We start from the raw sequence: 16,292 nt of genomic DNA on the forward strand, positions 1-16,292 counted from the left end.
CTATTTAGACTCTGAGGCTGCCCTTACTTGGTGACAGGTTGACTTGAGGTAAACATGATCTCAGTTTAATCCTCAGGGTACTCAGACAGCACAGATAGTTCTCAAACATCGCATCCTCTTCGTTTGATGGTTAAGTTGCCATAGCCTGTAGTTAGAGGTGATCAGACTCCAGTTTGACAGCCATTCCTGTTGATGTAAGCAGATTTTAAAGGGGACAGGGGGTGTAGTTTGGAGGAAAAGTCTGATGGCAATAAAAAAGGCAGGTTATTGAATGTGTGGATGTGGCTAAAGAGCTGGATCAGGCTGAAAGTTCAGCAGTGAAGCAGAGCACTACAGCTTTTATTGCTCACATCTTTGGTGAAGCTGTTTTTCAGTGTTCAGTTCATGTTGGCTTTTTAAGTTTGCCTTAAATGTGCCTTGGTTTGGGAAACTCTACTCGTTTAAGTGACCTCAAATGCCCACATTCTTTTACGTTCTGGTATCAATAACTCAAGATTGCAGTACTGTGGTCCCTCTGCTGAGAGTTAAGATTTGACTTCAAACCAGCCATTACCAAATCAATTCCAATGACGAGAAGCAGAATAAGTAGCATGCAAGCACTGTGCGAAAACAGCAACAAAAGGTGCTTTGTTCAAACAGCTTGATAAACCCAAGCTGTATATGAAGCAGAGACACAACAGAGCAGCATTGAAAGCATTTGGATCCTCGCTCTTGGAGTTGGGGATGTAAATATTTAGCTCACACACTGCTGCTTTGCTATGAGTGATGGGGGCAGCGGAAGGGAATGTAAGCCAGTGTCACTGCAAACCAGCTGTGACTGTTCCACGAGGCCTGACAACATTCAAACAACACAAAAAGAGGGCCTAGGGAAAGTCCTTGCTAAAGGAAACATCAGGAATGGATATTTTCATCCCTCAGGACGGATAGTAGTTGTTCCATTCTGGACTGAGGAGAAGGCAGGGGCAGCTTACGTCAATTCAAAAAAATATATCCTGCAAAGTATGAAGTCCATTACAGGCTGATGCATAAAACAGAGTCAGAGGGAAACCAAAATGCTCAAGTACATATATGGGAAATTTGATCAACTGGTAATTATTCTGACTCCAGGATGTCCATCAGAGTACCGCAAGAATAGGCTGGAATAAGCTTATGCACGTCAGTACATTTGGATGGGAGGAATCACAGAAATGGTTTGAGCTGTCACATGCCCAGAGATAGGACAAAGTTACACCTAGTTGTGGCCATTAGGTGCTCAAGCATTTGGAATGCAGATTGCCTATTTCCATGAACAACATGGCCATTACACGGTGTGTGCTTAATTGCCATCCAGCATTTTCTACATGGTGGTTAGCAGACTGGGTGTTGGGTATTGCACATCTCTACACTGCAAAAGCTCAATAGTGGCTAAGGCTCCTTTTCCCCAAACTCACAATTTCCACAGAATGCGCTTCACAAAGGGGCTAGGCCAGATATGCTCGAGAGAGAGTCGACGTTGCCAATCCAGTCCCTGTGGAGTACAAATCCTGAGAAGAGGGGGTGGTGGTGTGGGGCAGGAGAAGTTTATGTAGCAAAACAGAGATGCGACCGATAGAGAGGGCCTCATGCTAAGATCAGTCCCACTCGGAGTCTGTGTAAGTTTGGAGAGTCCCGTCAGTACGCTGCCCTCGGCCTGATCTGTGCAAGTGGACGCAGCTTGAGAGGATATGAAAAACAAATGTTTTGACCCCCGTCCAACTCCCATGTAAGATGTGGTTACAAATCAAACAGTGCTCGCTGTCGGAGCTCCACACGTGAAGAGCCATTATTTCCGCTGTTTTCACACATCTTCTTTTTGGTTGTGCAGCGGCCTGAATGAAATTCTAAATTAAAAATGTTAAAATATACAGCACGTTCATATTGCAGACGACACAAAAAACTCTGTAGCACCCATCCTTTAATGTTTGTGATTAAATATACTTAAATGGCAAATGTAAATTATAAAAGTGCTTTACAAAATGCTAGAATAACTGAATCTTTAAAAAAAATCAATGGGGAGACTTAATTCCTGTGTTTATGTGCCAAGTGTGTTATGACACCATAAATTATAGTCTCACTGGATTTGAGGTTTAAGGACTGTAATTTATCTGAGAAAACTGCAGAGTACAAGCCATGTATGGTTGCAGGGTAACCACAGTGCCAGTCAAGATAGCATGATAGAAATAACATTGACATGGAGGTTTTTGTGCAAATAATTGATTACATGCCAGTCAAGATAGCATGATAGAAAGAACATTGACATGGAGGTTTTTGTGCAAATAATTGATTACAAGTGGATTTGAACATGGCAGCGATACCACAGCCTGCACACACTATGTCTTGATACACTCTACCCTAAATTGTTTCACAAAATAGGCATCTGTTTTAACTGCCAAAAAATGCCATACATGTTAATGTGGTAGTTCCAGCCACCATCCACTAAAAAAGAAGGCATTTCAGTAGTATTACCATGTGAGTATCCTTTGTGGACAATCAGCACAGCTGTGGTTAAGCATAGCCCTGAAACAGTGGAAAGTTTGCAATCCGCCATGGCCACCACAGCTGTGGTCAAAAAGCGCTCCCTGCTCAGATGGACATACTTGGAAAAGTAATCAGAACAATGGAGTGTTCATCAGAGAGCCCCATAAGACGCTAGACCGAAGACCAGCTCAGACATGTAGTCAGCTACTTATTCATTTAAGTTTCCTGGCTGTGCTTCCTAGCCAGCCCAAGCCCATGAGGAGAGCAAAATTGATTGTGGGAAAGAAGGGAAGATGCATGCCCAAACCAGAGGAAACAATGTTTCATGCAGCAGCGTGTTTTCCCCTCCCATAACCAGATCGTCCATCAATGTGCTGTTTTCTAACAAACTAACTAATGCACAAATCTGCATGGCTGTTTTAAATCAAGTACGTTTGGTCAGGAATCAATACACCTCAGAGCATTGCGCAGGGAAAGAGGAAACCCATCTGGACATGGGAGACAAGGTTAGGGATAATCATAGGTTGCACAGCGACTTTGAAGTCCATTCGTCTGTTAGCAGACACTGTAAATGAACAAGCTTTGTCATCACTCAACGACTTCCTACAGGCGCATTTGACGCTGCCACCGTGAGAAATACAACTCTAACTGGCCTCGGCAGTTGTCGGACAGAGGACCAGCAAAAGACCCTTGAACTCCAGCATTTCTTTGAGGTCTGACACTAGCCATTTCAAAGTCGAAGACGTGAACATTTAAGACAAAAACAGTGTTTTATTCCATTTCACACCATTCCTCTGTTTTCTATTTTCTACCCCAGTCTAGCAATGTTGGAGGGGACCCAGTAGAGAACCCAAGAGACCGTCATGAGTCTGAAAGTCTCTCTGACACTTTTCATTCTTCTTCTTGAAAAACGTTCAAAAGCATTATTAGAACTAATTCACCTTTCATCTTGTAAAAGTAAGACACATCTGCTTCAGTGACTCACTTTTTCCATAGGGTCATTTTCTAACCCCTGCAGTCTGGCAAGGACTGCAAACCCCTAAACACAGCACATTATGAGTATTTCCACATCACCCAGGGAAAATTCATAAAGTATTCATTTGTCCCTGTTTCCTACATTTGACAGATTTAGTTCCCCCCTGCTTGGCAAATACGTTATTTATCTCACTTGTTTTAGATGTCTGTGAGAGATGCCCACCAAACGCTATCGCCCCCATTTTTTCCAGAGGAAAGTATTAGTGAGTGAGGGGAACGAGGCAGTCACGGGCCAACATGTAGCCGGTGAGATCATGTTCACGGTGAGGGGCGTGTAGGTTGAGGGGGAGGGCAAGTGGAAAATCTGCATCAGGAAGACTCCTCAAAGGGGTACACTTTCGCTGTCGTCATCATTTGTGGGCTTTTATAAACGTCTGCGGAAAGAACAGAATCTGCACTGAATTAGCTGGGAGGGGGGACCGGGTAAGGGGTTGGGGAATGGCTTGTGGACTACATTTCTCTGCCTATGAAGAGTGAATGTTCTTGAAGCTTGTATTCCAGGCCTCATGGGGGGGCAAACCAATGCTGGTTTAGTGCTATTTTTGAAGATACAGAAACAGTTTTGATATGCCATTGTTTTTATTCCTGACATAAATCTATCAGATGGAGACCCACTCATCCTTTGTTGCGTTTTACGGTTTTACTCGGTTCAAAGTAGTGACACTGGATGAATCATTGGTTATTGAAACAAAGTGCATACATAGATCTTATGTGTAAAGCCAAAGCTGAACATGGCTGACATTTATTGACATAAATATAACTTAATGTCAGAAAAGTACGCTTAACACTTTGACTGGTTAATTGCCCCATAGGAGAGCTCACACTCAAAAAGGATTGTCATACATGAAATACACACTGGAAGCCCAAGAGCAGAAAATCCACAAAAAACTTACAGCTGAACTAATTCTGCACAACAGTTTAGTGGAAAGATTTTCCGAGAACCCCCCACACTCCCCCCACTCCTCCGAAACCAAACAGTTTATTATAAAGGCCGTAAAAATCCACAGTGAGTGCCGTTGGGTCATTTTTCCACCGTCCCAGATGAGACATCAGCTGGCGTCTCTACATCTGTGCTGTCAAGGGGTTCCTCCACCATATGTTCCGTCTCTGATGCAGGGGAACCGGGACTCGTCTTCAGACATACCACACACACACGTCCCTGGAGCTTTCCTTTAGTCACCCAGGTCAAAGGAAATGCCTGTGCTTCCCAGACGCTAATACCTTTGCAATGAGCACACGCTGTGTAGTTTACAAGAGGGCTTCATAAGGCCCACCGTCGTCAGCCTTGCCTGTCTCTCAGCTCTCAGTGAGGCACGTTATAGCATGACTTCCAACTTCTTCTGTCCCCAGGCTATTAGCATTTTAATAACTTCATCTGATCTATCTACCAGCATTTCCTTCAAAGATGTGATTCTTATCAGCTTCTGTTATGGTATCCCTGCAAAGTAATGTTCAGCGATCAGGCTGTAACTGTAGTAGTTCCACTATCACCTATGAACATCAGTAAGCATTTTCTGTGTGACTTGACTGTTGTTTGATAATTGTTGCCTCTATAAATGCATAACAAGTTTTTAGTATAATGGGTTTCACGTGGTAAATATATGCTTGTAAATGGTTGGGAAAAAAAAATATGGTTTTTAATAGCCAATGGCCTATCAGTTCAACCAAGGCAATATTTTAGAGAAACCAATATGATTATTTCAGGAGGGATACTCCCCATGCTTAGGAGTGCATGCAGCCTCAAAAGGGTTACTTTTCAAGCTCTTGAATGCCACCTGGTGTTCATGCAGGTAGAAGACGATGTATGAGAAGGATAGGGCGATGCCTAATATATTAATACAACCATGTCAATATGACCGTGTAATGTACAAAGATTATATGGCTGCAAATGATATGACGCTGCCTGAATATTCACAAGCAGCTTTATTCACTATGTATGAGATAGCATGAGATGAGATATAAATGGGATTATATTTAGAGACTTGTCTTGCTGTAGAAGTCAACTGTAGCAGGCAATGTTGCTTTATATGGATGTAAGTAAGTAAAATGAATAAACATCACTTCTGATAAGGGGCTTCAAACATAGGAATAAGTGATTTATATACTGATCTAGATAGTAAAATTGAAGACTAATAAATAACAAACAAAAAGATCACAAATCATTAAATACATAAAACAAAACCCACAATTTTCAAAATTCTGTATGGTCCTGCTTTGATTCTTTTTTCCCCCCACTGCCTATTTAATATCCCTTATATGCTTCCTTGCCAAGCTCAGGCAAGCTTGATACAGACAGCATGAGAACAATATGCCTCTTTCACGTGCTCTTATCTCTTACCAGGAAAATAACTTGTTGAATGTTTTTTTTTACACATAATTTTCCAGTTTTAGGAGAAATGGGCTGCATAGTAAAGCATCACGTTATCAAAGTAATTGCAGTAAACTGTAATATATCTGGAGGGAAATGTGCTGCTGTGCTTCATGTTTAAGTAGTGAATCAGAGCTCTCCTGGGACTCTGCACATGGACAGAATTAGCTAATGTCTGACCTTGAGAGACTACCAGAAAAGGGGAATCACCTTTTCCAGAGCGTTCCTTATGGTAGTCTTAATCAAACATTTAAGAGTGACTTCCTGATGGCGAGACTGACATGCACACGTGCGCGCACACACACACACACACACACACTAACACACACACACACTAACACACACACACACACACACACACACACACACACACACACACACACACACACACTAACACACACACACACACACACACACACACACACACACACACAAACACGCACGCACACACACACCACACACACACACACACACACACACACATACACACACACACACACACACCACACACACACACACACACACACACACACACACACACACACACTAACACACACACACACACACACACACACACACACACACACACACACACACACACACACACACACACACACACACACACACACACACACACACAAAGAATGTCTGGCTTTGACTTTCAAATATGTTGAGTTCTTCTGTGTATATTATTCATGCCTAGTGACAGATCCAGGGAAGTCAGTGATGCTCATTACTTTTGTTGATGATTGACTAATCAATGTCAATGTCATGAATTGTAGTAGTATCTAGGATCTCAGACCATCTACAGTATTGCAAATATACTACATGTACAAACTTTGATCATAGTTCTGTATATTTAGCAGAAGTTGACTGCTGTCAGTGCTGTCAGTGCTGTCTTTTGCAGTTCTCTTGAATTCTCATCGTTGTAAATGCATGTGCAAATTTGCGAACAAATTGTTCAATTTGAAACATTTGTTTTCTTGTTCTGTCCACAGGAGATGACCAAAGCTGCACAGAGGATGGCCAGACGTACTCCAACAAAGATATATGGAAGCCAGAACCCTGCCGGATCTGCGTGTGTGACAGCGGAACCGTCTTGTGTGACGAAGTTCAGTGTGATGACCTAACCAACTGTGAGCGGGTGTACACTCCTCCGGGAGAGTGCTGCCCTAAGTGTCAGGGTGACTCTGAATTCAACCCTGACACATCAGGTGAGCAGCTCAGTCAATAGCATTCCCTCAGACACACACAGGAAACTGTCAAGACTCACCAGTAAGTCTATGCAAAAATAAGGATTACTCATGTTGTAATTCTCTCTATTAATTTTCTTTAGCAGGTGGTCGAGTTTATCAGGTGAGCTCCATTGTGTTATGTTGCATGAAACAAACCAGTACCACAATGTTTTGAAACACATCACAATGTTTTACGCTTCACGTTTCATGTTGTTCGTGGTTGATTTTCAGGGTCAAAAAGGAGAACCAGGCGATGTCCCATATGTATGTATAGATTGCATTTTGTACATTCATGCTGTAATACTGTTTATACCCAGGAATTATATATTGCACTATTTATTTGACCTTCTCTAATCCTAATATTACTACAGGTGACAGGGATACGAGGCCGCCCAGGGCCAATGGTGAGTTGTTTATCAACAAATGTTTAGTAACATATACTGTATAGAATTCCCAGCATATGACTTGAGAAACAGTGGTTTAACGGTGTATTGTCATGCACGTACAACGAACACTAGATGGTAGTAAATAACTGTGCTTGGTCACAGGTTAGATTTAAAGCATGGAGTTCTAGTATCTGACTGGTGCAGATTCTGTTCTCTCATAGTAACTCTGCCGTGTTGTTTGTGACATAGGGGCCTCCTGGAGCATCTGGATTTAGAGGCGATCGTGGCGCCAAGGGCAGACCTGTGAGTAGCCAAGGCCAGCAACATTACAACTCTATCACTACAGTTATAAACCTTGACCATTACTTGTACATGAGGAAATGGTCCTCACAATTAAGAGGAAAGATATCTAATCTGAGTAATTAACCATATCAAAGACTTAGGAATGTGTGAATTTACACTCTGTAAAGTGTATTCATTTAATGCTGACCACAGTACATTCACAAGGCATTTGCCAGTTGTCGGTATGCTTACATGAAATAGATACTGGATGAATGAATTTGTAGCTGCTACTCATCAGGAACCATCTTGTTTCAGGGTCCAAGAGGCCCGGCAGGGTACGATGGGGAACCCGGTGTTCCAGGAAACCCAGGAGAACCCGGGCCACCTGGACATCCGACTCACCAAGGAGTAAGCATCATAGTAGTAGCACCATAGGAGCCATCACAACACACAGACCTTTAAGCTAGTCAAGCAAGTTAGAGGCTCATTGTATCCCTGACAGCTCTTATTTTTATCAACATATATCTTCTTCTTGGGCTGGCTGCAGGCAGACAAGCCCTCCTCCACCAGTACCACCCTCTTTAAGAGATGAGATCTGCTAAAGGATTCATCCTGTCAAAAGTGTTTTTTTCCCCTTTATTAGCATTGCCTATCTGCTACGGCAGTTTCCATTGTATATAAATATTTAAGTTAAAAAAGTCCTGCATAGTTCATCTCCCACATACTGGCTTGAGTATTTTTTCTCAGCATCCAGACTCCTCCTCTCCTCCCCCTTGACTGGCACCATGCTGCGCTTCAGCATCCAGAATTTAGTCACACATGTGCCCTTTCTGTCATGGCATCAGAACAACAAAAATGATGATGTCTGTCTAGCAGTTATAATAAATGAGTGCATATTCTACATCTGTTTGCAGAAAATGCATGTTGTGACATTGTGTATCAAACATAGACCTATAGTTTTAACATTACACTGTTAACTGTGGGACTTCCGTTCTCATTTGAGAATTAAACGCATTAAGGTGCGACTGAAATGCCATGTTCTGTTTTCAGGGCCAACTGGCCGCTAATATAGCAGGGGATGAAAAATCAGGAAACATGGCGATGTTGCACGGATCACGGGTAAGCAGAGGGTGTTAATAATAATGATTTCAATGATACAGGTCATATAGTCTATTCTTTTTCAATGACAAACAACAGTGAAGTAATGACACTTTGTCAGAGACAATTACTGATAAACAGAACTCAACATGATGAAGAACAATGAAGAAAACCCAATTGCGTGGCTCAAGTTTTATTCTGAATCATTGCATCGCAAACCAGAGATATCACTACCTTTGTTTATTTTAGCTTTCATCCACTCTATGTCCCTTCATACTTTATTACGTAACTGTATAATAGCCACATTTTAAGCCACACTTTTTTGGATATGTTACAGTAATTGGGCCACCATCATATGTCAAACTAGTGGGAAAATATTACATTTCATTTCAAATATAACATTACATTACATTTCTAAGGCAGGGATTTTCCAAAATCTTTAAGTCAATGTTATCTGTTTCTTCATTCATCTCTATAAATGATCCAAATGGCCCAATATACATTTGATTTCAGAGGATCTTAACTATGGCAATGACGGAAAAATAGAACTTGGACAGTTTTTTTTGTTAATATGATGATGTTCTTTTTCCCTCTCAGGGCGAGGCTGGAGCAAGAGGACCTCCTGGGCCAAACGGCGTGCCTGTAATTCAATCAAATTCAGTTCCATTTTATTTGTATAGCACAAAAACAAGAAAATTGTCTCAAGGCACTATACAGAGCTCAGGACAGTAGGAAAACTCTGTCTTTATGTGACCGATTGATTACGATCTCTATTACATAATTATTAATTCTTTGCATAGACCTCTACACATATTTTTCTGTCCTTGTTCTTCATATTACATAATTATGACCATTGGCCATATGTTTCAGGGGTATGCTGGACCTCAAGGACCCCCTGGTGAAGTCGGTGACCATGGGCCAATGGTATGCTGACAAATGACCCAACGCAAATCATACTGTAATGAGAGATGATTACAGTTTGTGGCTTATTTAATCGAAATGCATGGATACAAAGCTAGATTGGTACGGCCAGGGTCTTTAATGTGAGCCATCGATCAGGCAAAATTGTTTATGGTGAGCTCCATCCAGTGTGTATCAGCCGGTGAAGCTGACATTTTGCGATTAGCATCTTTGAAATTTAAAAAAAATGGTGTTTAGTATTACAGTATGATTTCAGTATAGTATGACTTCACTATCTGATTCCACTATCTGGTCAAAATATGGTCTGAAGATCAGCAATTATATGTTTCAGTATCACCACTGGGCCTTATTCTAATGTGCCATGTATGTTTATGTGTCATAGGGAAATGCTGGTGCAAGAGGTCCTGAAGGCCCACCAGGAAAAGCTGGTGAAGATGTAAGCAGATTGTTTCACAAAGCTCTTAATGTTTTTCCCTTAATGTAGCAGACACAATGTTGTGCCATTACTCCCTATAATCCACTTAGTTGTGGGGAAGTTTACTGTGTCAATCCTTTTCCTCAGGGTGAAGCAGGAACATCAGGGAAGGCCGGAGAGATGGGATTTCCAGGATCGGCGGTAAACATTTAAAGCATTATTTATGGACGCTTAGACGAGTCTTATATATACTGTATATACTGTATATATATATTAAAAAAAAATATATATATAATGTAATTAGATATTTTTTTAAGCCTTTATTTAAGCATTTTGAATGTTTGAATGTTAGGGATCAAGAGGATTCCCTGGCACCCCTGGACCCCCTGGCCTTAAAGGTCACAGAGTGAGTGCACTGTAAATTCTTGATCTGTTAGGCTTTTGAATAGACCATAGGTTACTATAATGCATTGAATCCCGATTTACATCAGTGTGAACAAGTGTTTTTTAGAGGTGAAAATCTGACCTGCCACCTCCATCTCTTCTCTTTGCTCTGTGATTTCCATTCTTCATCTGTCAGAGTGGGTAGCAGGTCATATTTTCAAGTCAAATGCTGAATATTCTGTCTGATATTCTAGGGGCATAACGGCATAGGAGGTCTGAAAGGAGAGCGTGGTACCGTAGGATCAAAGGTAAGTGTTTGCAGCTATAACATCCTTGAGCATCCAAGGATTGGAAATCAGGTCAGCAGAGATGTCAGTGTGAGCACTGTGTTAAGCTGATTTTTCAAAAATAATCACGCTCCAACTTTGTTTATTGGTTAAGATAGTTAAAATGATCTTAATTCCTAATCTAAACACTGTATTGTTATCACGACAGCTAATGCTATTTGTACCTTTAGGGAGAATCAGGCCCAACAGGTCCTATGGGTGGACCTGGTCCTATGGTAAGATTTTACAAGTGAACATAATATGACACATTTAATGAATGTGTAACGAACCACTTATTGATGGCATTATAACAAAGCTCTTAGAATGTTACAGTATGGCATCTGACCAGTTTGCAAAACTGATAAATTCAACTGCAACTTTGACAACAATCAAGTGATCATTAAATTCAGCATCTTTATTACAGTTTAAAGATAATGTAGGTAGTTTATGTGAAACAAGAGGGTCTCTTTGTGATTTTGTGTTATTCCACATAGGGCCCCAGAGGAATGCCAGGGGAGAGAGGGCGCTCAGGACCCAGTGGACTGGCTGTAAGTGGCTATCGAGACCAACATTTTTTTTTATTATTATTGAAAGTTTTCACTGTAAATGAATCAGTAAATGATTAATTCTTCCAGGGCATACATATTTACAGGCACAGCACATTCCCACATAGCCTCTGGCACGTACTTGTTCATTTTACTACTGTTACTATTGTAGGGATCTCGGGGACCTCCTGGAAATGTTGGGAAGCATGGCCCAATGGTAAGAGGAAACTTGATTTAAATACAAATTATGTATTTCCTCTATTATTATGCATTTACCTTTCTATTATTACTCAGAAATTTGGATTTAGTACTCAGTATTTTTGTTTTGTCAGATTTGGTTGCAGGAGTAGCTTCACTTTTAACCATGAGACAATATATACTTATCATGATACATCAAATATCCTGACCCAGACATCTCAATATGACATTTACCAAATACATTTCGCAAATACCAGTGTGTCATCTCTCAAAGTGCAACAATCTGGCAACCCAGCCTCATTAAATAAGAACCTAACTCACACAGTGAAAAATACTGTCACCCTGTGGGCAAAATGGAAATTATTGATTAATAGATAGCACCAAACCCAATTAAAGAGACAGTATGAAACAATTTGTGCATGTTTGTAACACCTTTTCATAGGCAATTAGTACATAGTACTAGGATCATCTTCAAATCAATATTCATGGTATAGGTCCATGTGAGAGACAGCTAAACACATCTATCGTTCCAACTAGCCGCCAATAGGTTATGCACTAGTGACCACCCCGCAAAAATGCATACCATTATCAACTAAATCGCCAAAAGACATGAGTTAGCATGCTAGCAAGCCTTTTATCATGGCCAACGGTGCTGCTTTGGGGGTTAATATGATTTTTGTATGCCTTTTAAGTAGTTTTCAACCAACTCCTTACTGCTTCTTAAACATCAGCTGTAAAAACTTTGCATCATCTTGTGATGTCTTTATTAGTTTCTGTAATAGAAGCACATTACATCTGACACCTGTTTTGTTACCTGTTATAGGGGCCCTTGGGTACTCCTGGTGCAGCTGGATTTCCTGGAATGCCAGGCATGAAGGTAAATACATCACAAACATGTCTTACCCTTAAGACAAACACAAACAAGTGATGTGCTTCCTGTCCTCTTTCAATTAGTTTTTACCTGTACTACAAATAAGCTGATTTATTGGCACGACCCTTATGAAAAGTTATTAGACACACAAACTACTTAGTGAATCACAATTCAATACAAACAGTCATATAGATCAAACTCAGCATTTGGACATCTTAACTTTTCTCTTGATTTTTAAATTTAGAATTTTGGATTTTTATGTAATAGCATTTCATCTATAAGTCTTGGATTTGGACTTGGCTGTTAGGTTTGTGTTTTAAGGTAAAGCAAAAAGAGTCATAAGCATTGAACCACTATCCAGGGTCAATCTGGATCTACTGGTGTGCGAGGGCCTGAGGGGCCTCAGGGTCAGAGAGGCGAGACCGGACACCTTGGAAGAGTTGGACCAACTGGCCTTCAGGTTTGTAAAGATATTTATTTTCTCTGTCAAAATATCATCATGTGGACACGTATACCTCCCAAATGTGCACAAATACCTGTCATTTGTAAACATGTTTTCTCCTATTTGATGGTTTTAGGGTCCATCGGGGGTGGATGGAGGCCCTGGTACTAAGGGTCCTGTGGTATGTATAAAGGCACACTCATCATGTATCTAGCAGCCCAAAGACACCCTAATGAAGGCTTTTCTCAGTCAAATAATGGCATTTATATTTAAATGCTGTATCTAAGAGAACAATCATAATACCCTCTACAGACCATCTTTTGAAGAGACCACTTTGTATGCGCACTTTTTCCCAGTACAAATCTTTAAAAATACTCTTTTCTCCAGGGAAATGTAGGTGCCGGAGGTCCTGGTGGTCTCCTTGGCCCACATGGTCCTCCTGGACCCCAAGGAAGTACTGGACAGTACGGAATCAAAGGCCTAAGGGTATATCATCCAAACTTTCATTTCAAGTTAGAAATTGTATTGATATATAAGACATTATGTATTCTCAAAGATCATTACCCCATGCTGTTGAAGGCCTGTAAGCATTAGATGGGGATCACACTGGCAGTACTAGCAGGAAAAGCAGTAGATTTTCTGTTGTTTGCTATGGTCCGGCGGCAGAATGGTTGACACGGCTAGTGACATTTATCTCCATTGTACAAAAGTTAATACTTCACATTACTTAACAATGAGATAGAACTTTGTTTAAACTAATTATGCTTTATTGCTTAATTATGCTTTATGCTTAAATAAGCTGCTTTGGCGCTTCGTTATTTCCAGTGTGATCTCCGCCTTCTAGTGAGGGAAGCAGGCCAGAGGCTATAAAGGTGCACCGCTGTAGTGTATCCACTGGTCCGGCAGTGCATCTTCCTGCAGCTCAAGTGACAGAAGCAGGTGTTAGTAACCCAAAGCTCTCCTGGGTTAATACCCAGTGGGCTCACATACTGAAAATGTATATCTGCATTATACTGTAAGGAACTTAGCAGAAAAGCATTTCCTGAATGACTAAATGTTAATCATGGAGAAGCTCAGGCAGTTATTGTAGGCTTTTGCTGAGGTCGCTATGGCTAAAGATATACTTATCTATATCTACTGTGCCATGGCAAGAAGATATTATAATAACAACAGAATTGATATATGTAGGTAGAGTGTAACTTAGAATGCCTGAAAAGAAACAATGAGGGATAAAAAATGACATGCTATCAGCATGAGATACAAAATGTTGGACAGTGAAAACCCCAAACCGCTTGACCGGGAGAACAGGAGAAAATACACACCAAAACAAATGAGTACAAGCAGTACCATCCAGTGAGTGGCTACGGCCCTTCTAGAATCAGTGCAATGTAATCTTCAGTTCTTTCCTCTTTCAGTGATTTATGTATATACTCTCAGTGAGTATATCATACTTGCAACGACCCTTAGTTTCATTTTAAATATCTGTCTGTATCCGAAAGAGATATGCATAACATTAATGTGAAATTCTTTATTTGTGATTGATTTTGGAGAAAAAAAAAATACAACAATGTTCATTTCTAGGGAGAACTTGGTGTTGGTGGATTCAAAGGAGAGTCTGGACCTAAAGGCGAACCTGTAAGTCAATAAATGATAATGCCTAATACATCATTTACATTTGGATATGCCCAGGAACAGTATAGACTAAATCTATGACCAAAAATACTGTAATTATTCTAAGCAGTTTATCTTTTTAAGCTTTATTTCTACCAATATGTATTCTTTGTTGTTTATGGTTCCTTTTTTTCACCCTCAAATCCTGGATCTTGTAGGGACCACAAGGGGCCCAGGGACCTTTAGGCCCTCAGGGAGAGGAGGGGAAAAGAGGTGCCCGTGGAGACTCCGGGTCACTAGGCCCTCCTGGCCCCCTTGGTGAGAGAGTGAGTTCAATTGATTTTGTCAATAATCAATACATTTCAATAATCAACATGTGTTGTCTATATGGCAACGTGTGCTTTAGATAAATAACTGAAATTGCATGCGAAAACTAGAATCCCATTATATTTTTGTTTATGAAATCACTTGTTTATCATCACTCTGTCATTATTTACACAGGGTGGTCCTGGAAACAGGGGATTTCCTGGTGCTGATGGATTACCTGGCCCTAAGGTAATATATACACTTTGAATGATCCCAGCAGACCAACAGGAATCTCTCCCTTTTTTTCTTTTCTTTAAAGTGTAAGATCTGTCATTTTCTCTCACTCTTAGGGGACCCAAGGTGACCGTGGAATAGCAGGAATCCTGGGACCAAAGGGATCTGGTGGTGATCCTGGGCGCACAGGAGAACCTGGTCTACCTGGAGCAAGGGTACCCAAAACAATAATAACAACAACAATACAGTTATTCTTCTGGAAAAAATTAGACATTGTACTGATATGGATTGCTGTTTCTCACAGGGTTTGACTGGAACACCAGGGGTCCAAGGTGCTGAGGGGAAACCAGGACCACTGGTATGTTGAACATCTCATTGATTATTCAGGAAATCTATATTTTTTGAAAAACAATAATACAACCTAATAACAGCAATGACAAGTAATATTTGGTTCTTTTGTAGGGTCCAGCAGGTGAGGATGGCCGTCCTGGGCCAGGTGGATCTATTGGAACCAGAGGGCAGCCAGGATCAATGGGACTGCCTGGTCCTAAAGGTTTCAATGTAGGTTTATCAATACAAGTTTAGACCTTTCAAGTCATTTGGTCATTTGTTGTGCAACCTAACTAAATCTAACTGGGTGATTTTCATTTATTAAGGGAGACCCAGGAAAGACAGGGGAACAAGGATCTCTAGGGGTTCCAGGGCAAAGAGTAAGTCTCACGATCAACCATCACAACAGCTGACATCCTATCTTCGATGTTCTCTGAAGGACGTATACCTATTGCTGTGTTCTAGGGTCCTCCTGGTAAAGATGGAGAAGTGGGCCCAGCTGGACCTGCAGGCCCTGCTGTAAGTGTTGGCAGTTTTTATGTTCAAAAAGAACCTTTATGTGAAATGTGTTTTACCGGTTATGATAATGTTTTGGATGTTACTTTTAATAGGAAGACATGTATAAAGAAAATATATCAAGACGTCAATATTATACGACTACACAGTCTAAAAACATTTCAGTAGGGTTTTCGTCTTTAGACTTGATCTCAGTTTTATCAATGACCTTTCAGGGAACAGCTGGAGACAGAGGAGAACAGGGACCCCCTGGCATGCACGGCTTCCAGGTCAGAGCTGCAGTCTATCCTTCA

The 16,292-nt window shown here is 40.9% G+C and overlaps 1 protein-coding gene across 2 annotated transcripts in view; it reads left to right on the forward strand.

Moving 5' to 3' along the window:
* col5a2a (collagen, type V, alpha 2a) overlaps positions 1–16,292 on the forward strand; it is a 32,364-nt gene that overhangs the window by 8,022 nt on the left and 8,050 nt on the right. Inside the window, exons 2-30 of one of the 2 annotated variants that reach the window (XM_080839077.1) lie at positions 6,898–7,113; positions 7,236–7,255; positions 7,366–7,398; positions 7,506–7,538; positions 7,770–7,823; positions 8,118–8,210; positions 8,853–8,921; positions 9,498–9,542; positions 9,771–9,824; positions 10,204–10,257; positions 10,384–10,437; positions 10,589–10,642; positions 10,875–10,928; positions 11,138–11,182; positions 11,441–11,494; positions 11,664–11,708; positions 12,513–12,566; positions 12,922–13,020; positions 13,139–13,183; positions 13,390–13,488; positions 14,584–14,637; positions 14,832–14,939; positions 15,115–15,168; positions 15,270–15,368; positions 15,458–15,511; positions 15,616–15,714; positions 15,810–15,863; positions 15,949–16,002; positions 16,215–16,268. In XM_080839077.1, coding sequence (XP_080695203.1) covers positions 6,898–7,113; positions 7,236–7,255; positions 7,366–7,398; positions 7,506–7,538; positions 7,770–7,823; positions 8,118–8,210; positions 8,853–8,921; positions 9,498–9,542; positions 9,771–9,824; positions 10,204–10,257; positions 10,384–10,437; positions 10,589–10,642; positions 10,875–10,928; positions 11,138–11,182; positions 11,441–11,494; positions 11,664–11,708; positions 12,513–12,566; positions 12,922–13,020; positions 13,139–13,183; positions 13,390–13,488; positions 14,584–14,637; positions 14,832–14,939; positions 15,115–15,168; positions 15,270–15,368; positions 15,458–15,511; positions 15,616–15,714; positions 15,810–15,863; positions 15,949–16,002; positions 16,215–16,268 — 1,904 coding nt within the window. The remainder of the gene's footprint in view (positions 1–6,897; positions 7,114–7,235; positions 7,256–7,365; positions 7,399–7,505; positions 7,539–7,769; positions 7,824–8,117; positions 8,211–8,852; positions 8,922–9,497; positions 9,543–9,770; positions 9,825–10,203; positions 10,258–10,383; positions 10,438–10,588; positions 10,643–10,874; positions 10,929–11,137; positions 11,183–11,440; positions 11,495–11,663; positions 11,709–12,512; positions 12,567–12,921; positions 13,021–13,138; positions 13,184–13,389; positions 13,489–14,583; positions 14,638–14,831; positions 14,940–15,114; positions 15,169–15,269; positions 15,369–15,457; positions 15,512–15,615; positions 15,715–15,809; positions 15,864–15,948; positions 16,003–16,214; positions 16,269–16,292) is intronic. The other variant, XM_080839078.1, reaches the window with a different exon arrangement.

The sequence above is a fragment of the Sprattus sprattus genome (assembly GCF_963457725.1).
Source record: "Sprattus sprattus genome assembly, chromosome: 5".
NCBI classification, from domain to species: Eukaryota; Metazoa; Chordata; class Actinopteri; order Clupeiformes; family Clupeidae; genus Sprattus; species Sprattus sprattus.